General features: G+C 40.5%; 1 protein-coding gene across 6 annotated transcripts in view; it reads right to left on the bottom strand.

The window, feature by feature from the left end:
- Nucleotides 1–24413, bottom strand: part of LOC100889676 (DENN domain-containing protein 1B) — an 85839-nt gene that overhangs the window by 21753 nt on the left and 39673 nt on the right. For 4 of the 6 annotated variants that reach the window (XM_030997780.1, XM_030997781.1, XM_030997784.1 and 1 more), the window contains 4 exons: nucleotides 8730–8771; nucleotides 7191–7247; nucleotides 5568–5699; nucleotides 3808–3869 (listed from right to left, as the gene is read on the bottom strand). In XM_030997780.1, coding sequence (XP_030853640.1) covers nucleotides 3808–3869; nucleotides 5568–5699; nucleotides 7191–7247; nucleotides 8730–8771 — 293 coding nt within the window. The remainder of the gene's footprint in view (nucleotides 1–3807; nucleotides 3870–5567; nucleotides 5700–7190; nucleotides 7248–8729; nucleotides 8772–24413) is intronic. The other 2 variants (XM_030997782.1, XM_030997783.1) reach the window with 2 other exon arrangements.

Genomic DNA, 24413 nt, shown 5'->3' on the forward strand with positions numbered 1-24413 from the left:
CTAAAAGCTGAAAAGTTTGAAAAGGGTTATATTTCTAAAACTAAAAAACTAAGATCTAAAACTAAATAATTAAAAAAGTGACACACTTTTTTCTCATGGCAAACATAAAAGTAATTTAAATTACACTGATTTACAGCTCTTTTTCTTTATTATGCAAAGAAATATTGTCTGTTAGGAGCCAGACAATTTTATACAGAGCTAATACTCCTCTGGCTCCAAACAGACTCAGTTTTCAAAAGAAAATAATTAAATCAATTTGTGATGCAACAACTTGACATGAGTTCTTAATTAACCAGAAAACCCAGATGATTATGAAACCTGTGTTTCAGATGTGAAGTCTTCTACATGGTGTAATTCCTTTTTAACCCCCCCCCCCCCCCAGAAAAAAATCACTCTTCATTTGCCTTTCTCCTATTTTAGTTGTCGACAATATGTCTCAATGCTCTGTAGTACATGTATATTACACTTCACGCAACTGAAAGGATACAACAACAAAAAAGCAATCAAGAAAAGAAAGCACAATATAAACAAAGAGACAGACTTAAGGTAAAAAGGAACAAGGACTAAGTTAAACAAGTGTTTTATTTTCCTAAGTTCCACTGAAAATTCCTAATGACATAATTCCAATAAAAAGAGGGAAACCCAGAAAAAGTTGCCCAAAGAAAAAGCTTTTGTCTACATATATGCATATGTCTCAATATTCTTGTACATTTCGCAATAAACATAATTGAGCAAATGGAGAATAACAAAAGTAAAGGGAAGCAAACAAAAACAGGAAACACTTGAAACAAAACAATAAATATTGAAATGCTCAAAAGGGAGGCAGCAGGGAAAATAAATACAAAAGGCAAGTGAAATGAGAAAACAGCAAAGAAACACTTCAAAAAAACCCATAAATATTGGAAGGTCATAAGGAAGGCAGCAAGGGAAATATATATTCCAATTAAAATGACCCAAAATAATAGAAGCTTGAATAAATAAGCCTTTATCTACCATGGCCAATAAATAGAGGGCTTCTCAATAAGTTTCAAAAGAAAATCTGGAGGCACAAGAAGTCATTTGAAAATTGATCAGGGATATCCCAGTAGACTGATAACCCATGGTACCAATCACCCAAAATAATAGAAGCTTGAATAAATAAGCCTTTATCTACCATGGCCAATAAATAGAAGGCTTCTCAATAAGTTTCAAAAGAAAATCTGGAGGCACAAGAAGTCATTTGAAAATTGATCAGGGATATCCCAGTAGAATGATAACCCATGGGACCAACAACAAAACCTGACAGCCCATGAGAACAAGATGTATTTAAGGAAATATAGAGATGGTGAATACCGACCAAACAAAGACACACATATGGAGTGATGATCTTGTTGGTCGTCAGTCTGGTGAGCTCTCTGAAAGCAGCTACAAGGCTCATAAGATTGACATTGTCAGTCTCATGGAGTGTCACTGTCTCTTAGGCTGTTGGTCTCATGGGTCATTGGTCTCATAGGTCATAGAGTGGTGAAGTGTGACGTCATCAAAAATCTATTTTTGGAATTTCTCAATTATTTCTACATTTTCCGAAAGAGCATCAAAAACATGCTCTGGCTCCTAACCATTAGGAGCCAGAGCATATAACACTGAGTTCCTATAGGAAATACATTAATTCAGATGGTCATATCTCAGCCAATACTTAACATATTCAATTGGTTTTTGACATTTGGACATTATATTTGATGCTCTTTCGGAAAATGAAGAAAAAGTTGAGAAATTCTAAAAATAGATTTTTATGACGTCACAGCTTTGTTACTCTATTGGTCTCAAGGGTCATTGGTCTCAAGGGTCATTGGTCTCATGGGTCATTGGTCTCAAAGGTCATTGGTCTCACAGGTCATTGGTCTCAAGGGTCATTGGTCTCAAGGGTCATTTGTCTCATGGGTCATTGGTCTCATGGGTCATTGGTCTCATGGGTCATTGGTCTCAAAGGTCATTGGTCTCAAGGGTCATTGGTCTCACGGGTCATTGGTCTCATGGGTCATTGGTCTCAAGGGTCATTGGTCTCATGGGTCATTGGTCTCAAGGGTCATTGGTCTCATGGGACATTGGTCTCATAGGTCATTGGTCTCATGGTACATTGGTCTTGTAGGTCATTGGTCTCATGGGTGATTGGTCTTGTGTGTCATGGGTCATTGGTCTCATAGATTATTGGTCTCATAGGTTATTGGTCTCAAGGGTCATTGGTCTCATGGGCCATTGGTCTCATGGGTCATTGGTCTCAAGGGTCATTGGTCTCATAGGTCATTGGTCTCATGGGACATTGGTCTTGTAGGTCATTGGTCTCATGGGTGATTGGTCTTGTGTGTCATGGGTCATTGGTCTCATAGATTATTGGTCTCATGGGTCATTGGTCTCATGGGTCATTGGTCTCAAAGGTCATTGGTCTCAAGGGTCATTGGTCTCACGGGTCATTGGTCTCATGGGTCATTGGTCTCAAGGGTCATTGGTCTCATGGGTCATTGGTCTCAAGGGTCATTGGTCTCATGGGACATTGGTCTCATAGGTCATTGGTCTCATGGGACATTGGTCTTGTAGGTCATTGGTCTCATGGGTGATTGGTCTTGTGTGTCATGGGTCATTGGTCTCATAGATTATTGGTCTTATAGGGTATTGGTCTCAAGGGTCATTGGTCTCATGGGTCATTGGTCTCATGGGTCATTGGTCTCAAGGGTCATTGGTCTCATAGGTCATTGGTCTCATGGGACATTGGTCTTGTAGGTCATTGGTCTCATGGGTGATTGGTCTTGTGTGTCATGGGTCATTGGTCTCATAGATTATTGGTCTCATAGGGTATTGGTCTCATGGGACATTGGTCTTGTAGGTCATTGGTCTCATGGGTGATTGGTCTTGTGTGTCATGGGTGATTGGTCATGTAGGTCATTGGTCTCATGGGTGATTGGTCTTGTGAAACTTCACCAAATCGGATGCAGCATTGAGTAAAGCCACTGAAAAGCCCCAAAATAATTGACTATGGCAGATAACAGGATTCCCACAAGGGAAAATGGAGTTCTGGGAAGCAAGAGCAGCTATACACTAACTCTTTTTTTTAAATAGACAAGAAAAGGTTCCAAAAAGTGACAGAATATTATTCTGTAGTGGAACAAAATGATGCTTGCTTTATTAATCTCAAAAGGAGTTTTGTCTCCTTTTTCAAAAGTCTGTGCAGACATGCCATTTACTTTTTAATCAAAACATCAAACAGAGAATACCTCTTCTTCCAATATCTGATGCTCCTTCTGTAAATGTAAATGTAAATCAACAGAATTTCGTTTTTCTCCAGTAATATCAGGACAGGAAATTTCAACATTTGCAAAATTCAAAAAAGTTTCTACCACTTGATATGGTGACTTGGAGGACGCACCGCTTTAATGACTTTTTCTACAGTTGTACCGCATTCTGATCCGACAATGAATTTGAAATCGCGATATCGCCTAAGTACTTTTGACAATAAATTTTCTAGTTTCACCCATTTGAAGTTTTAAAATGTTGCTGTTCATTGGGTGGTGATTAATCAAAATATAAATAAATTTGTGTAAAATATGATAAATCATGGATCGAATAACACATTCGTTAATTTTTTGAAATGCGCGTGAACTTTAGACACCCCATCACACTTTCTGGGCAAGGGGGAGACAGAGCAAGTGGATAGTAACCCCCTCATCCATCCCAGCATCTTGTATCCCAGAACTCCATCATGACAAAGCCTTCTAGAAAAACAACCAAGAATTAGTAAAATTAAGTGAAGGAATAATCCTGAAGAATACTTACTTATCACCAACTCTGTCCTTAGGCTGTGAAGGAAGCATAAAAGTCCTTGGTCGGTGAGAACTCTGATTAAAACATGGGGATAGATAATGACTTGACATCCATACTGTATGGAGAGAGATAGCTGTGACACACTCACACATGAGCGGGGTCATAGGTTCAAATTATGGAGCTTCGAATAGTTCCTTCCCATGTACAAGCTCTATGGGAGGGAACTTTTTGGAGCTCCTTGGGATGATTGACCAATCAGGAAAAACTTCTGGTGACTGAACTATATCTCGAAACTCAATTGCTATAATGATATCATTTGATACATGTTCCAGCAAAGATAAAGGTAATGCCTTCTTTTTTTTAAATCAGGAACCAAGTCAGTAAGGTAATATATTGTGCTTCTAATAGAGTGGTGAAGTATGACGTCATCAAAAATCTATTTTTAGAATTTCTCAATTTTTTCTTCATTTTTCCAAAAGAGCATCGAAAGAACCAGAGCACTATAGGACTGAGTTCCCATAGGACATATATTTATTCAGATGGTCATATCTCAGCCAATACTTAACATATTCAATTGGTTTTTCGACATTCGGACATTATTTTTGATGCTCTTTTGGAAAATGAAGAAGAAATTGAGAAATTCTAAAAATAGATTTGTATGATGTCACAGCTTAGGTACTCTATACTACATGTATATAGTTTCTCCATAGCAGTTCAATGTCCCCTTTTAAAGATATTTTTGTATCATACTTTGATCCAAAAATTTAGAAATTACAGAGCAGAAAGAGCAAAAATCACAGACAATTCGGGGGCCGTTCTAATTTTTGTATTATTTATTTTTCTAGTGTAATTTCATAATATTCACCTCTTTCCAAGAGATATTACACTGCGCCTTCATTTCAAGACCAAGCCAATATATAAAAATATTTAGAAGAAAGAAATTTTAAAAAGTATAAATTACTCTTGCATATTGAAATTTGAACTTGAATTGAGCATGAAGTAAATACAATTTTGAAAAGGAAGTTTGTTGTACTGGAACTAACACTTGTACATTACATGCAAGTGCATTAGCAAACTGGCAAAATATAAAATACATGTGAGACCAAACCCCTCTACCCTCCCCCCCCCCCCCAATCATATCTCTCTTTTTTTTTAATCCATAATGAAATCACTTTCAGTTTTCCTTAACAGATGAGATGTTAATGGTAGGAAGCTCCAGATGTGAAAGGTGCGGGGATAGGGAAAACACAAAAGGAGAGGGGGAAAGGGGAGAGGGGAAAGGGGAGATTGGATTATGGGAGGGAGAGAGTATCATGGGAGGGGAAAGGGAAGAGAAAGGAGACGGGGAGGAGAATGGGGAGAGGGGTAGGAGAGGGAAGGGAACAGGGAGTAGAAAGGTTTAATGGGGTGAAAGAATGGGGGAAGATGTGGAAAGGTGAGGAGGTGAAGGGGAGAGCGATGGAGAGGAATAAGAGAAGGGGAAAAGAGGAGAGAAGGGAAGTAAAAAAGAAGAGGAAGGAGAAAGGAAAACAAGGAAAAGAAAAATGGAAAGGGATAGGCAAGGAAAAGAGATAAAATGAAGGGTGAAAAAAAATACATGTGTTCAAAATCCAATGGGATGTAGAACTACACGTAGAAGGACCAATAGAACCAGGAACAGTGTGACCGGGGACCAACATGACACAATGCCAATGGGACTTAGAACCATATGAGTTGGACCAAGGAGGTGAAGGAATACATTTGGGCCCTAACTAACTAGCTATGAATGATACCTGTGCAGATGCTGATGTGGGTTTCCTTCTTGAGAGTACAGGGCTAGATGAGGGTGATGAGGGTGTACTCCTGGTGATAGGGCGGGATATCTCAGGCTGGTCCCTCCGAACTGATAAAATATCCTCACTCTCCTAATGAGCAAAACACAACACAAACCACGGGGGTGTTTCACAAAGATCCTAAGTTGAACTTATCTCTAAGTTGGACTTAACAATTAACAAAAGCCATTAGCATCCTTGAAAAATATTTTGTTAAAGTTATTTTAAAAGGCATAAAATGTTGATTCAAATCATTCATATTTTCTATCATCATTGGAAAGTTCATGTTCTTGAAAATTTATGAAAAGTCTAAAATTCTTAAATTTTTGCTTTTGAATATATTTCATTATAAGGCTACAAATGGCTGTCAATAATATTTCAGTCCAACTTAGAGTTAAGTTCAACTTAGAATCTTTGTGAAACACCCCCGTGAAGTGTAAAAGGCTCCAGCACACTACGTCACTCAGTAAACCATTGCAGAAAACAGCAGGTGGTCCATTGTTACAAATATTCACGTTGGCGAGTGAATTAGTGAATATGCATTGCACGCAGGTTAAGTCACAATTGAATACTAAACTAGACTTGTCTAATTCATTATCCGGCTTCAAAACATGAAGTAATTGTTTTATATAACGAATCTTTTTTATGTAAAATTGAGAAATTAGTAACTTACCTGACAAAAATGCCAAAATCGCACATTTATGGCGGGGGGGGGGGTAAAGTTTGGGGAAATTGTTTGCACAGTAGGTTTTAAAATAATGAACCATACACGGTCATATCATTTGACCAATTAATTGCTTACATTCAAGAACCCATTTTATATTTCTCATTGTAACTGAAGGTTCAGCGGTGCGGGAAAAACAGTATTTGCACTTGACAAAACCCACTAGGCATACATGTACAGTGTACAACTTCGTCTGTATGTTTTTAAAAACAAACATGAAAGTGTGGCACACTACACTTATGCCATTTTTTATTCTGTTTACTATTGTGATCATTTTGGGGCAGTTTACCGACTCGTATGGGATTGAGACACAATAATAAACAAGATAATGAGCTTGACAAGTCTCATTCATTATTTGATTGTCATTTAACTTGCATACAGTGCATATTCACTAATGCACTCACAAACATGAGTCATTTCTACATTTATTTCTTTTAATAGAATTTCAATTAATTTAAACTTGAAATTGAACTTGAAAATGGGTAAAAAAGACCATGCTTTAAGTTTGTACTTTTAAAAGACAGTGAAGATGAATCACTGATGTAAAAAAACAAATCACTAAATCTGGCAATCAAATACATGTGTCCATATATACAAGTTGCCCTTTATTGCTCACACATTTCCTGAGGCATGAATTTTAATTTAATTGAATAAAACATTAGGCGCAAGGGAGCTGCAAACAATGAGTACAAACATAAACATCTGAAAATGAATCTCAGGTGTTTTATCAGGAAAATAAAGCATGGAATATGCAGTTATAGATATATGGATATTACCTGCTTAAAGGATAGAATTGTAAATAGAAAAGAGCTTAATTATGTTTCATTATTCATAGTTTTCCTCTTTTTGTTGTTGCTTACCCTGAATTTGAGCTTATCCTTCATTGTGTTAATCCTCTTGCCGGCTATGCTTTTTGTCTGAAAGGCAAAGATATAAACAAATAGTTATATACAGTATATATGTATAATTGATATTATAATTTGGATTAACAAAAGTCCTCTTCCCTAAAAGATGCTAAGCGCTGAATAATATTACAATGAGTACTGGTAATCGGCTCTTTCCACAATTAAAACAAAAATGCAAATGTTTAAAAAATTAAACATAATAAAAATGTGACAAAGGTCTATTGATATCTAAGAAAGTGATTGATTTCAGGAGTCTTACTTCTTTCATATTCAACATAATTGTAATGCTATCATTATATACCCAAAAAGTGCATACATAATACACAAGTGAGAGCATGTAATACTAAAACTGTCTCTTAAAATAACTTTAACTACACTCTAAGATGCATGGACACAACCAGCAATGGTATCCCTGTAAGAATGCATTTTACATTTCAAATTGCATCTTTATGTGCCACTATATCGTGTAATTCACAGCAGCTCATGTGCACAAGAGAGCTTATCATTCTAGAGCTTATTTCTCAAATCTATGACCAAGACTGTGCTGGGCTACTTTAATACTTGGGTCAATGTGATTTGATCTTGTTAACAGGCAAAACTGGTAAAAACCATAAATATATATTATATATATATTTTGTTGCATTTGTGTGTAAATTGTAATTTTGAATTCACTATCTGAAGAAATAAAATTGAAACCGGTCATAATGAAGAAGAGAACTCTAAAGGACTTTTCTTTCAAATGTTTTCAATTATTAATTATTATATATAAATTGTATAGAGTAAATATAGTCCAGCATCGGTTGATTAAGCATTGAAAAGTGAAGAAGAGATACTAAAAATAAAGTATGGAATGCAGAGTATAAATATTTTTCGGCTTTAAGCCTTTGTCAAGTAATGACAAATTTATTCTTATCCCGCATTCTTCAAAACTTGAAAAAAGGGCGCAACAGTTGCTAAGTGTGCACAGTTCAGAAAACAAGAGGATAAGTCTGCTAGAAAAGATGGCAAAATAAAGAAAAACACTAGAAAAGTGCAGAAGAAAGTAGAGGGGGAAAAGACATGAAGAAAGATATGTTTTTGCCAGCGTTACCAAGTATAGCAGGCAAATGTTGTATTTACGGTAATAAGTAAGAACACTAATTGTTTTCAGGCATGCATCACCGAATTCTTAAATTACGCTGTATTAGTGGCAGTTAATTTGAATGTGACAAGGGGAAGATGTATGAGAAGAGTGCATTGAATAAGAAGGGTCATTCTAGCCTTCCACTGTGCGCATACTAGCTTTTTAGAAGCATTTCTTTCTTAAAAGCATTTTGCATCATCTGATTGAATGGGTTCATGATTGTGAAACTGTGATCTATTTATGAAGAGAAATGTATGCATTAAATGCAGAGTTTACTGTCCATCTGCCAGCCACTCAAGACACAGTATATACAAGCACACATCATGAATAGATTGTGTTGTCCCTGGCAACATGGAAACACATTTTGTTACCTGCCAGAACGCATCCTTGACAGCTTGTGGGTTGACAGTGACCTGATGATGATAGTTAGAAGATATCCAGAGTGAAAGAAAGAAAGATGGAACAAAATGATAACCACAATGGAACATACTTTTCCTTTCTTTTCTCTACTGACACGTGACAAGACAAACACCAAATGTATGGATACATCCACATTTAAGGACGCAGAAAGGTCTCTGTTATTTGGGCAAGATTACAGAAAATGTTAACAAGGGAAACGCTCTAGGGCGGTCTCGTCTGCATTACGCAATTCAATATGATGAAAAATTGAGGTTGGAACATTATTCATAGGCAGCATGGCCCATTAGCAGGCCCCAAAAATGAAATCCTCTGAATACAATCAGCATTTTGAAGTGAATATTGACCAAGAATCATCAGAAGAATATTTACTATTAATTGTACCAGGATCGATAACTTGAATGAAATATGAACAAAATTAATTTAAAAAAAAATGATTTATTAATTCTCATATTAAGTTGTGAAAACATAATTCAAGTCTACTGACCTTAAATGACCTTTGACCTTAACTTAGTTACCTGAAATTCTACTCACAAGATTGGGGATACTCGATAACCCTATAGTCCAAGTTTCAGTGACTAAGAACTTATACTTTAAAAATGATATCAAAAATTCAAAAACTTAACCTTAGGTTAAGTTTTCGATGATGCCACAACATAGTCTAAGTCTGTTGACCTGAAATGACCTTTGACCTTAAATTTATGACCTGAAATTCTACTCACATTATTGGGGATACTTGATAACCCTATAGTCCAAGTTTCATTGACTAAGAACTTATACTTTAAAAATGATATCAAAAATTCAAAAACTTAATCTAAGGTTAAGTTTTTGATGTTAACGCCGCCACCATCGCTGTCACCGGAAAAGTGGCGCCTATGTCTTGCTTTTTGCTACGCAGGCGAGACAAAAATCATCCACAATTTGTCCATATTCTTAATTAATTTTTTTTCTTCTATTTTTGCACTACAAATTTCTTACAGAATGTTGGTAACGAGACAAAAGTTGTTGTCGTTCATATTTCCAACCACAACCAAGAGTATATGACAAATTTGTACAAAAAGATTCTGAAAGTACAAATTAATGATAGTTGAATAGTAAAATTATTTATCTTACATCAAATCTAAACATGTCAGGAATGTTTGGTATACTGTATAATTGCAATTAATTTCAACAATTTCCTAAATTCCCTTTAGTAAAGGACATGCCCATCATTATGTTGGACAAAATGAAATCATGAAAACACATACAGAGTTACAGAAGAATATTTTACAATAAAGGAATGAATAATGAAACCCTCTGATGCTGTCTGAAGAAGAAGAAAATGATCACAAAAAACAGTTCATTTCTGTTTTCCTTTTGAAAGAAAGAAATGAAAAACATAATACAAAATTGAATGAATTTGAAGAACACTTCATTCTTCATCCCAATTGAAAAACTCAGATTAACTTACACATTGAAAGTATTTCAACAGCACATTTGTTGTGAGATTAGGGGAAAAGCACAATACGTGTGCATGACATGGCATAGAGATGAATTCAGTCTCTGTATATGCAATAACAGGTGTATAAAACAAACATGCATTTCTTCCACATGGAAAACATAAATATAACTCAAATTTGCAATTTTCCTTTTAAGACCATGGTCTATGAGATTCTCATTGCAGTACATGTACATGACTACATTATGTATCAAACCTATGGTTACCTCCCGGCCCCCCCACTCAGAGGTCGGAATGACTGCATGCGTGTTGTCAAAATGTCTGATAAAGGGGTACTTTTTGTGCGACAAAATCCGGCCCGAGAATTGTAAAAAAAGGGGGAGTATTTGACTTTTCACCGGGAGATTTCTTTAAAAAGGGGGTGTTTTTCTTTTTTTTCTCTCATCTCTTTGGACTCCTGAGAAATTATTCCGAATTTAGAGGGGTACATTGAGCATTTTTACTGATTTAGGGGGGTCTCCAAGGCAGGCAAAGCCCGCGAAAGGGGGGTTCCGAAATATAGGCAGTCCTCAGATAGGGGGTGCTTTCAAAAAGAGGGTACAAGCATATGCGTACCCTAAATAACACTGAGTGGGGGGGGGGCGGGGGTTACCTTAATAAATTAATGTCTTCCGCAAGAATGAAGTGATATATTGTAGTATTGAATGAAACGTAATTACACTTCATATAACACATGCAAGGCTCCATAGGTGTATTGTACAAGAAAATCAGAGTGCATTTGACAAGGGGATATATACTACATACACTTGACACAAGACAAGGGATAATATAATACATGCAGTTCTATACATTTTACCTCATAACATTCACCAAGAATTAAAATCCATACATCTACAATAATACAACTAGATATGAGCCCATTAATAATACAGGGGGTGTTTCACAAAGACTGAGATCGACTTTAACCATTTCTCTCACCATTGGTCTCTGAATTATGATCTTTAGATAATATTTTTGTCCATCAATAATGAACTATAAAAAAGATGTAAAACTAAATAATGTAGATTTGTGAACATGGTTTGTACGTCTCTTGAGAGACCTATGCCAGTAAACAGTGAGAGCAAACAGTAGCATGAATGGCCTGCCATAGTTTGTTCGTTCGTACAAGGAGTACATCATCTAAATAGGAAGGTCCTTATTTAGCCAACTGATGGTCTCCTCATAGGATGACATGATCCACAGTTTGGATCTCTCCACAGGCACAGTTTGGCGATGGCTCAGCTCCAATTTTCTGCACGAAATATTGTGTACGGCCAACTCCAGTTCTGATACGGCTGATGTTGACCCAGGCTCTTCTTGAGAGGTTGCTGCCACTTGGTTTATCACAGGGCTCTGGTATGAACTCCTTCAAGTTGGTAGTAGACGAGATCCACTGGTCTGACCGGCGTTTTACTATCCAGGTAGATAAGGTGGAGGGGGCTTCTCAAGCGGCAGCTCGGCAGCTTGTGTTGCAAAGTGTCTTCTAGGGAGACGCTGTCCTTCACAGGCAGGGGTCGGGAACAAGGCATTCATCTCTGTCATGCTTTTGGGCAAGCTTAGTGTACTGCGCATCTCATCTGAGCTGAGCTGGTGGTATGCCAGACAGTATAGGCAGGTTGTTGACTGGTGTTGCAGTGAGTGTTCCGCTGGTTAGTCTCATAGCATCATTGAGGTCAACATCAACCTTGTGAACATGGTGATGGGCTCCATGCAGTTGCAGCATACTCAGCGGCGGTGGAGAAGGCGAGAGCTAGGGTGAAGGTGCAAAGGGGGGTGGAGGTGCAAAGGGTGGTGAAATCAGCTCCCCATCCTGTCCCTGCAAGCTTCTATAGGGAAACACTCTGGCTTGGGTCTGTTGAGCTGTGGCTTTGGCATGCTCGTGGAAGGTGAGGCTTCGATCAAGAGTGACACCTAGGTACTTTGGTGTGGGGTCGAAGTTCAGCCTAGTCCCATTTAGTGAGATATTCAACTCTCGGTTGACGCATCGGATTGCCTGATGGAAGAGGAGGGATACAGTCTTCGGTATGCTCATCTTGAAATGCCACCTGTTGAAGACCTCAGCTAGCATCTTCAGGTCCTTCTCCAATGATGTTTTGATTGCCTCGAAAGGAGTGGTTGTCGAACCCCAGTGCGGTGTCGTCTGCATAGGAATACTGCATGCATCCCCCATTGAGCATATCAGAGACATAGATGTTGAAAAGTATCAGAACAAGGACAGAGCCTTGCGGCACACCATTGCTGAGTCTCCTCCTCCTACTGCATTCGCTGTTAAATGTTTCAAGCAGCATGATAAATTTCACAATTCTTATATCTGGAATGGTCTGCAGGGTCTTGGGGTATAAGCCACGGTGCCATACTGTGTCAAATGCCGCTGGTAGGTCGACAAGAACTGCACCAAACAGGTCTTGGACTTCGTGTAGGATTCACACAGATGGTCGCATTCTTTGTCCCAGCATGGAACATACAGGTGTCTTCTGCCCCTGGAGATGGAGAGTTTTGCCGCATGATATAACATGGAGCAGAAAGCAGATTAGGAGTCATTCACATTGCTGGTGTAGGGGTCTGGCAGTCAAGATGTTAGGTTGTTTATGAGTTCCTGGAACTTCGGCCAGTCAGCTTTTCTGAAATTCCATCTCTTCTTTGGTAGGTTGGAGAGTTGAAGCTTGATGTCGCTTGAGATGATGATTGGACAGTGGCCAGAACTTGGGACTTTGGAAGGACAGTTCTTGAGCAGGTGTGTCTGATGTTTGATGAAACCAGTGACAGGTAGGGCCAATGAAGTCCATGATTTGTAGCTCCCTGAGTAGAATGTGGGGTTGTCCTTCCTGTCATACTGTATCATTAGCTCCTGGGATTCAAGCCATTCAAAAATGAGCTTTCCATTCTTGTTGGTAGGGCATCTCCAGGCAGTGTTGCGACTGTTGAAATCTCAGCAGACAAAGGAGTTCCGGGGCATCTTTGGGAAGAGCATGATTTCAAAATCTACATGTTATGGCTTATACAAATTGCAGAAGTGGGTTCCCATAGTTTTAAAGGTGCTCCATTGTAGAGTTCACAGCAGATCGCCCAGTGGTGGATGCTTTCATGCCTTGTTTGACGTAGGATGCAATCCCATGTTTCTTGTGTGGTATGAAGCAGATCAGATCAAAACCTTCGATGTGAAGCTGTTCTTCTGTTTCACATTATGTTTCTTGGAGGCAGATAACATTGACTCAATTTTCCTTTGCAATATGGGCAATCAGGTCTCGCTTTGAGTGGGTAAGGCCTTCAGCGTTGAGTAAGAGTACGCAGGTCGAGGTGTCAGCCATCATCTTGATGGCTTGTCCTGAAAAGGACACATGTTTCAGGGAACTGCATTGGAAACTCTTCTGACGATAGAGGGCTAGAGAGGGACTGGCAATAAGATCGCAATGATAGACTTCAAATTGTTGCTTTAGTTGACAAATATCGTAACAGGGTTGCCACACGTGAAGGCAGCAACAGGAGTTAAGTCCAACTTAAAGTCAATCTTAGTCATTGTGAAACACCCCCCAGATATGTTTAACTGATTTCGATATCTTGTGTGGGTATTAATATGGAAGGAGATATAGTAGATATAAGTGTACCAATCACCTGACAAACAAGTTTGTGTATACATCAAATAGCACTTTATACCCTGAACTTCAACATTTAAAGATTCATCAACACTTCATACTATGTTCATGACAACTTCCACGAAAACGTACACTTGCTATCTGAAATGATCTGTCCAATTAACCAACCTTTCATATTTACTCTTAGAATTTGATTGGCACATTTAATAAGCATGCATACATGTAAATGTATATATAATCTGTTTTAAACTAGTTTATCATCAATGGTACGAATACTAAATTGTACATGAACCAGTGCTTCTTATCAGGAGAATTTTCTGGATAATATTTGACACTTTGTTGCACAAACATTTCTTTATCATAACACATTATAGTCTCTGTCTTCTCTTCGACAGAGATCTAATATATATGATCAGAGAGCGAAAATGTTTGAGGAAAGAAGGATAAGGGTGGGTTTATCAATATGTATTTGTAGGGATGTGCTTATTAACTTAAACAAGTGATAGTGACACAAACACAACATACATATATATACAAGTGCCCGATGCAAACCACATAATAATGGTATATTGCTTAGAGATTGGTTTGGAGTACTGTTTGTGGGATTATAAGGGTGTGTTTCATTCTTTCTCGCATATAATTGTTGTGTCAAGATGATGCAAAACATAACCAAGTACACGGCTACCAAACAAAACACTTATGCCCATGCATAGAATAAAGTAATTCCTTGAATATTGTCTGCGTTTTTTAACAACTGAGGTAAAGCAATTTGTAGGAACACTGGGCATCCATTTAAAGAAAGCCATTTGTAGGTACACTGAGCATCACTTATGAAGGAAGCTAGTTGTAGGTACACTGAGCATCCCTTAGGATGAATAGGTGTGTGATATCAAGGAAGCTAGTTGTAGGTAAACTGAGCATCCCTTAGGATGAATAGGTGTGTGATATCAAGGAAGCTAGTTGTAGGTACACTGAGCATCCCTTAGGATGCATAGGTGTGTGATATCAAGGAACCTAGTTGTAGGTACACTGAGCATCCCTTAGGGTGAATAGGTGTGTGATATAAAGGAAGCTAGTTGTAGGTACACCGTGCATCCCTTAGGATGAATAGGTGTATGGTATGAAGGAACCTAGTTGTAGGTACACCGAGCATCCCTTAGGATGAATAGGTGTGTGGTATAAAGGAACTTAGTTGTAGGTAAACTGAGCATCCCTTAGGATGAATAGGTGTGTGATATCAAGGAAGCTAGTTGTAGGTACACTGAGCATCCCTTAGGATGAATAGGTGTGTGATATCAAGGAACCTAGTTGTAGGTACACTGAGCATCCCTTAGGATGAATAGGTGTGTGATATAAAGGAAGCTAGTTGTAGGTACACCGAGCATCCCTTAGGATGAATAGGTGTATGGTATGAAGTAAGCTAGTTGTAGGTACACCGAGCATCCCTTAGGATGAATAGGTGTGTGGTATGAAGGAAGCTAGTTGTAGGTACACTGAGCATCCCTTAGGATGAATAGGTGTGTGATATCAGGGAAGCTAGTTGTAGGTACACCGAGCATCCCTTAGGATGAATAGGAGTGTGGTATGAAGGAACCTAGTTGAGGGTACACTGAGCATCCCTTAGGATGAATAGGAGTGTGGTATGAAGAAGCTAGTTGTAGGTACACCGAGCATCCCTTAGGATGAATAGGTGTGTGATATCAAGGAAGCTAGTTGTAGGTACACTGAGCATCCCTTAGGATGAATAGGTGTGTGGTATGAAGGAACCTAGTTGTAGGTACACCGAGCATCCCTTAGGATGAATAGGTGTGTGGTATGAAGGAAGCTAGTTGTAGGTACACTGAGCATCCCTTAGGAACAATAGGTGTATGGTATGAAGGAACCTAGTTGTAGGTACACCGAGCATCCCTTAGGATGAATAGGTGTGTGATATAAAGGAAGCTAGTTGTAGGTACACCGAGCATCCCTTAGGATGAATAGGTGTGTGATATAAAGGAACCTAGTTGTAGGTACACCGAGCATCCCTTAGGATGAATAGGTGTGTGATATCAAGGAAGCTAGTTGCAGGTACACTGAGCATCCCTTAGGATGAATAGGAGTGTGGTATGAAGAAGCTAGTTGTACGTACACCGAGCATCCCTTAGGATGAATAGGTGTGTGATATAAAGGAACCTAGTTGTAGGTACACCGAGCATCCCTTAGGATGAATAGGTGTGTCATATCAAGGAAGCTAGTTGCAGGTACACTGAGCATCCCTTAGGATGAATAGGTGTGTGGTATGAAGGAACCTAGTTGTAGGTACACTGAGCATCCCTTAGGATGAATAGGTGTGTGGTATGAAGGAACCTAGTTGTAGGTACACCGAGCATCCCTTAGGATGAATAGGTGTGTGATATCAAGGAAGCTAGTTTAAGGTACAACGAGCATCCCTTAGGATGAATAGGTGTGTGATATCAAGGAAGCTAGTTGTAGGTACACCGAGCATCCCTTAGGATGAATGGGTGTGTGGTATAAAGGAACTTAGTTGTAGGTACACCGAGCATCCCTTAGGATGAATAGGTGTGTGGTATGAAGGAAGCTAGTTGTAGGTACACCGGGCATCCCTTAGGATGAATAGGTGTGTGGTATGAAGGAAGCTAGTTGTAGGTACACTGAGCATCCCTTAGGATGAATAGGTGTGTGGTATGAAGGAAGCTAGTTGTAGGTACACTGAGCACCCCTTAGGATGAATAGGTGTATGGTATGAAGGAACCTAGTTGAGGGTACACTAAGCATCCCTTAGGATGAATAGGTGTGTGGTATGAAGGAACCTAGTTGTAGGTACACCGAGCATCCCTTGGGATGAATAGGTGTGTAGTATAAAGGAACCTAGTTGTAGGTACACCGAGCAACCCGTAGGATGAATAGGTGTGTGATATAAAGGAACCTAGTTGTAGGCACACTGAGCATCCCTTGGGATGAATAGGTGTGTGATATGAAGGAAGCTAGCTGTAGGTACACTGAGCATCCCTTAGGATGAATAGGTGTGTGATATGAAGGAACCTAGTTGTAGGTTCACTGAGCATCCCTTAGGATGAATAGGTGTGTATTATGAAGGAAGCTAGTTGTAGGTACACTGAGCATCCCTTAGGATGAATAGGTGTGTGATATCAAGGAAGCTAGTTGTAGGTACACCAAGTATCCCTTAGGATGAATAGGTGTGTGGTATAAAGGAACCTAGTTGTAAGTACACCGAGCATCCCTTAGGATGAATAGGTGTGTGATATAAAGGAACCTAGTTGTAGGTACACTGAGCATCCCTTAGGATGAATAGGTGTGTTGTATGAAGGAAGCTAGTTGTAGGTACACTGAGCATCCCTTAGGATGAATAGGTGTGTGGTATGAAGGAAGCTAGTTGTAGGTACACTGAGCATCCCTTAGGATGAATAGGTGTGTGATATCAAGGAAGCTAGTTGTAGGTACACCGAGCATCCCTTAGGATGAATAGGAGTGTGGTATGAAGGAACCTAGTTGAGGGTACACTGAGCATCCCTTAGGATGAATAGGTGTATGGTATAAAGAAGCTAGTTGTAGGTACACCGAGCATCCCTTAGGATGAATAGGTGTGTGATATCAAGGAAGCTAGTTGCAGGTACACTGAGCATCCCTTAGGATGAATAGGTGTGTGGTATGAAGGAACCTATTTGTAGGTACACTGAGCATCCCTTAGGATGAATAGGTGTGTGATATCAAGGAAGCTAGTTTAAGGTACACCGAGCATCCCTTAGGATGAATAGGTGTGTGATATCAAGGAAGCTAGTTGTAGTTACCCCGAGCATCCCTTAGGATGAATGGGTGTGTGTGGTATAAAGGAACTTAGTTGTAGGTACACCGAGCATCCCTTAGGATGAATAGGTGTGTGGTATGAAGGAAGCTAGTTGTAGGTACACCGGGCATCCCTTAGGATGAATAGGTGTGTGGTATGAAGGAAGCTAGTTGTAGGTACACTGAGCATCCCTTAGGATGAATAGGTGTGTGGTATAAAGGAACCTAGTTGTAGGTACACCGAGCATTCCTTAGGATGAATAGGTGTGTGGTATGAAAGAAGCTAGTTGTAGGTACACCGGGCATCCCTTAGGATGAATAGGTGTGTGGTATGAAGGAAGCTAGTTGTAGGTACACTGAGCATCCCTTAGGATGAATAGGTGTGTGGTATGAAAAAAGCTAGTTGTAGGTACACTGAGCATCCCTTAGGATGAATAGGTGTATGGTATGAAGGAACCTAGTTGTAGGTACACTGAGCATCCCTTAGGATGAATAGGTGTGTGATATCAAGGAAGCTAGTTGTAGGTACACTGAGCATCCCTTAGGATGAATAGGTGTGTGATATCAAGGAACCTAGTTGTAGGTACACTGAGCATCCCTTAGGATGAATAGGTGTGTGATATAAAGGAAGCTAGTTGTAGGTACACCGAGCATCCCTTAGGATGAATAGGTGTATGGTATGAAGTAAGCTAGTTGTAGGTACACCGAGCATCCCTTAGGATGAATAGGTGTGTGGTATGAAGGAAGCTAGTTGTAGGTACACTGAGCATCCCTTAGGATGAATAGGTGTGTGATATCAGGGAAGCTAGTTGTAGGTACACCGAGCATCCCTTAGGATGAATAGGAGTGTGGTATGAAGGAACCTAGTTAAGGGTACACTGAGCATCCCTTAGGATGAATAGGAGTGTGGTATGAAGAAGCTAGTTGTAGGTACACCGAGCATCCCTTAGGATGAATAGGTGTGTGATATCAAGGAAGCTAGTTGTAGGTACACTGAGCATCCCTTAGGATGAATAGGTGTGTGGTATGAAGGAACCTAGTTGTAGGTACACCGAGCATCCCTTAGGATGAATAGGTGTGTGGTATGAAGGAAGCTAGTTGTAGGTACACTGAGCATCCCTTAGGAACAATAGGTGTATGGTATGAAGGAACCTAGTTGTAGGTACACCGAGCATCCCTTAGGATGAATAGGTGTGTGATATAAAGGAAGCTAGTTGTAGGTACACCGAGCATCCCTTAGGATGAATAGGTGTGTGATATAAAGGAACCTAGTTGTAGGTACACCGAGCATCCCTTAGGATGAATAGGTGTGTGATATCAAGGAAGCTAGTTGCAGGTACACTGAGCATCCCTTAGGATGAATAGGAGTGTGGTATGAAGAAGCTAGTTGTACGTACACCGAGCATCCCTTAGGATGAATAGGTGTGTGATATAAAGGAACCTAGTTGTAGGTACACCGAGCATCCCTTAGGATGAATAGGTGTGTCATATCAAGGAAGCTAGTTGCAGGTACACTGAGCATCCCTTAGGATGAATAGGTGTGTGGTATGAAGGAACCTAGTTGTAGGTACACTGAGCATCCCTTAGGATGAATAGGTGTGTGGTATGAAGGAACCTAGTTGTAGGTACACCGAGCATCCCTTAGGATGAATAGGTGTGTGATATCAAGGAAGCTAGTTTAAGGTACAACGAGCATCCCTTAGGATGAATAGGTGTGTGATATCAAGGAAGCTAGTTGTAGGTACACCGAGCATCCCTTAGGATGAATGGGTGTGTGGTATAAAGGAACTTAGTTGTAGGTACACCGAGCATCCCTTAGGATGAATAGGTGTGTGGTATGAAGGAAGCTAGTTGTAGGTACACCGGGCATCCCTTAGGATGAATAGGTGTGTGGTATGAAGGAAGCTAGTTGTAGGTACACTGAGCATCCCTTAGGATGAATAGGTGTGTGGTATGAAGGAAGCTAGTTGTAGGTACACTGAGCACCCCTTAGGATGAATAGGTGTATGGTATGAAGGAACCTAGTTGAGGGTACACTAAGCATCCCTTAGGATGAATAGGTGTGTGGTATGAAGGAACCTAGTTGTAGGTACACCGAGCATCCCTTGGGATGAATAGGTGTGTAGTATAAAGGAACCTAGTTGTAGGTACACCGAGCAACCCGTAGGATGAATAGGTGTGTGATATAAAGGAACCTAGTTGTAGGCACACTGAGCATCCCTTGGGATGAATAGGTGTGTGATATGAAGGAAGCTAGCTGTAGGTACACTGAGCATCCCTTAGGATGAATAGGTGTGTGATATCAGGGAAGCTAGTTGTAGGTACACCGAGCATCCCTTAGGATGAATAGGAGTGTGGTATGAAGGAACCTAGTTGAGGGTACACTGAGCATCCCTTAGGATGAATAGGAGTGTGTATGAAGAAGCTAGTTGTAGGTACACCGAGCATCCCTTAGGATGAATAGGTGTGTGATATCAAGGAAGCTAGTTGTAGGTACACTGAGCATCCCTTAGGATGAATAGGTGTGTGGTATGAAGGAACCTAGTTGTAGGTACACCGAGCATCCCTTAGGATGAATAGGTGTGTGGTATGAAGGAAGCTAGTTGTAGGTACACTGAGCATCCCTTAGGAACAATAGGTGTATGGTATGAAGGAACCTAGTTGTAGGTACACCGAGCATCCCTTAGGATGAATAGGTGTGTGATATAAAGGAAGCTAGTTGTAGGTACACCGAGCATCCCTTAGGATGAATAGGTGTGTGATATAAAGGAAGCTAGTTTAAGGTACACCGAGCATCCCTTAGGATGAATAGGTGTGTGATATCAAGGAAGCTAGTTGCAGGTACACTGAGCATCCCTTAGGATGAATAGGAGTGTGGTATGAAGAAGCTAGTTGTACGTACACCGAGCATCCCTTAGGATGAATAGGTGTGTGATATAAAGGAACCTAGTTGTAGGTACACCGAGCATCCCTTAGGATGAATAGGTGTGTCATATCAAGGAAGCTAGTTGCAGGTACACTGAGCATCCCTTAGGATGAATAGGTGTGTGGTATGAAGGAACCTAGTTGTAGGTACACTGAGCATCCCTTAGGATGAATAGGTGTGTGGTATGAAGGAACCTAGTTGTAGGTACACCGAGCATCCCTTAGGATGAATAGGTGTGTGATATCAAGGAAGCTAGTTTAAGGTACAACGAGCATCCCTTAGGATGAATAGGTGTGTGATATCAAGGAAGCTAGTTGTAGGTACACCGAGCATCCCTTAGGGTGAATGGGTGTGTGGTATAAAGGAACTTAGTTGTAGGTACACCGAGCATCCCTTAGGATGAATAGGTGTGTGGTATGAAGGAAGCTAGTTGTAGGTACACCGGGCATCCCTTAGGATGAATAGGTGTGTGGTATGAAGGAAGCTAGTTGTAGGTACACTGAGCATCCCTTAGGATGAATAGGTGTGTGGTATGAAGGAAGCTAGTTGTAGGTACACTGAGCACCCCTTAGGATGAATAGGTGTATGGTATGAAGGAACCTAGTTGAGGGTACACTAAGCATCCCTTAGGATGAATAGGTGTGTGGTATGAAGGAACCTAGTTGTAGGTACACCGAGCATCCCTTGGGATGAATAGGTGTGTAGTATAAAGGAACCTAGTTGTAGGTACACCGAGCAACCCGTAGGATGAATAGGTGTGTGATATAAAGGAACCTAGTTGTAGGCACACTGAGCATCCCTTGGGATGAATAGGTGTGTGATATGAAGGAAGCTAGCTGTAGGTACACTGAGCATCCCTTAGGATGAATAGGTGTGTGATATGAAGGAACCTAGTTGTAGGTTCACTGAGCATCCCTTAGGATGAATAGGTGTGTATTATGAAGGAAGCTAGTTGTAGGTACACTGAGCATCCCTTAGGATGAATAGGTGTGTGATATCAAGGAAGCTAGTTGTAGGTACACCAAGTATCCCTTAGGATGAATAGGTGTGTGGTATAAAGGAACCTAGTTGTAAGTACACCGAGCATCCCTTAGGATGAATAGGTGTGTGATATAAAGGAACCTAGTTGTAGGTACACTGAGCATCCCTTAGGATGAATAGGTGTGTTGTATGAAGGAAGCTAGTTGTAGGTACACTGAGCATCCCTTAGGATGAATAGGTGTGTGGTATGAAGGAAGCTAGTTGTAGGTACACTGAGCATCCCTTAGGACGAATAGGTGTGTGATATCAAGGAAGCTAGTTGTAGGTACACCGAGCATCCCTTAGGATGAATAGGAGTGTGGTATGAAGGAACCTAGTTGAGGGTACACTGAGCATCCCTTAGGATGAATAGGTGTATGGTATAAAGAAGCTAGTTGTAGGTACACCGAGCATCCCTTAGGATGAATAGGTGTGTGATATCAAGGAAGCTAGTTGCAGGTACACTGAGCATCCCTTAGGATGAATAGGTGTGTGGTATGAAGGAACCTATTTGTAGGTACACTGAGCATCCCTTAGGATGAATAGGTGTGTGATATCAAGGAAGCTAGTTTAAGGTACACCGAGCATCCCTTAGGATGAATAGGTGTGTGATATCAAGGAAGCTAGTTGTAGTTACCCCGAGCATCCCTTAGGATGAATGGGTGTGTGTGGTATAAAGGAACTTAGTTGTAGGTACACCGAGCATCCCTTAGGATGAATAGGTGTGTGGTATGAAGGAAGCTAGTTGTAGGTACACCGGGCATCCCTTAGGATGAATAGGTGTGTGGTATGAAGGAAGCTAGTTGTAGGTACACTGAGCATCCCTTAGGATGAATAGGTGTGTGGTATGAAGGAAGCTAGTTGTAGGTACACTGAGCATCCCTTAGGATGAATAGGTGTGTGATATGAAGGAAGCTTGTTGTAGGTACACTGAGCATCCCTTAGGATGAATAGGTGTGTGATATCAGGGAAGCTAGTTGTAGGTACACCGAGCATCCCTTAGGATGAATAGGAGTGTGGTATGAAGGAACCTAGTTGAGGGTACACTGAGCATCCCTTAGGATGAATAGGAGTGTGGTATGAAGAAGCTAGTTGTAGGTACACCGAGCATCCCTTAGGATGAATAGGTGTGTGATATCAAGGAAGCTAGTTGTAGGTACACTGAGCATCCCTTAGGATGAATAGGTGTGTGGTATGAAGGAACCTAGTTGTAGGTACACCGAGCATCCCTTAGGATGAATAGGTGTGTGGTATGAAGGATGCTAGTTGTAGGTACACTGAGCATCCCTTAGGATGAATAGGTGTATGGTATGAAGGAACCTAGTTGTAGGTACACCGAGCATCCCTTAGGATGAATAGGTGTGTGGTATAAAGGAAGCTAGTTGTAAGTACACCGAGCATCCCTTAGGATGAATAGGTGTGTGGTATAAAGGAACCTAGTAGTAGGTACACTGAGCATCCCTTAGGATGAATAGGTGTGTGATATAAAGGAACTAGTTGTAGGTACACCGAGCATCCCTTAGGATGAATAGGTGTGTGGTATGAAGGAAGCTAGTTGTAGGTACACTGAGCATCCCTTAGGATGAATAGGTGTATGGTATGAAGGAACCTAGTTGTAGGTACACCGAGCATCCCTTAGGATGAATAGGTGTGTGATATAAAGGAAGCTAGTTGTAGGTACACCGAGCATCCCTTAGGATGAATAGGTGTGTGATATAAAGGAACCTAGTTGTAGGTACACTGAGCATCCCTTAGGATGAATAGGTGTGTGGTATGAAGGAAGCTAGTTGTAGGTACACTGAGCATCCCTTAGGATGAATATGTGTGTGATATAAAGGAACTAGTTGTAGGTACACTGAGCATCCCTTAGGATGAATAGGTGTGTGGTATGAAGGAAGCTAGTTGTAGGTACACGCAGCATCCCTTAGGATGAATAGGTGTGTGATATAAAGGAACCTAGTTGTAGGTATACTGAGCATCCCTTAGGATGAATAGGTGTGTGGTATGAAGGAAGCTAGTTGTAGGTACACTGAGCATCCCTTAGGATGAATAGGTGTGTGATATAAAGGAACTAGTTGTAGGTACACTGAGCATCCCTTAGGATGAATAGGTGTGTGGTATGAAGGAAGCTAGTTGTAGGTACACTGAGCATCCCTTAGGATGAATAGGTGTGTGGTATGAAGGAAGCTAGTTGTAGGTACACTGAGCATCCCTTAGGATGAATACATGTAGGTGTGTGATATCAAGGAAGCTAGTTGTAGGTACACCGAGCATCCCTTAGGATGAATAGGAGTGTGGTATGAAGGAACCTAGTTGAGGGTACACTGAGCATCCCTTAGGATGAATAGGTGTATGGTATGAAGAAGCAAGTTGTAGGTACACCGAGCATCCCTTAGGATGAATAGGTGGGTGATATCAAGAAAGCTAGTTGTAGGTACACCGAGCATCCCTTAGGATGAATAGGTGTGTGGTATGAAGGAAGCTAGTTGTAGGTTCACCGAGCATCCCTTAGGATGAATAGGTGTGTGGTATGAAGTAAGCTAGTTGTAGGTACACCGAGCATCCCTTAGGATGAATAGGTGTGTGATATAAAGGAACCTAGTTGTAGGTTCACTGAGCATCCCTTATGAAGGAACCTAGTTGTAGGTACATTGAGCATCCCTTTGGATGAATAGGTGTGTGGTATGAAGGAAGCTAGTTGTAGGTACACCGAGCATCCCTTAGGAAGAATAGGTGTGTGATATAAAGGAACCTAGTTGTAGGTACACTGAGCATCCCTTAGGATGAATAGGTGTGTGATATAAAGGAACCTAGTTGT

The sequence above is a fragment of the Strongylocentrotus purpuratus genome, unplaced genomic scaffold (assembly GCF_000002235.5).
Source record: "Strongylocentrotus purpuratus isolate Spur 01 unplaced genomic scaffold, Spur_5.0 spur5_scaffold_4, whole genome shotgun sequence".
NCBI classification, from domain to species: domain Eukaryota; kingdom Metazoa; phylum Echinodermata; class Echinoidea; order Camarodonta; family Strongylocentrotidae; genus Strongylocentrotus; species Strongylocentrotus purpuratus.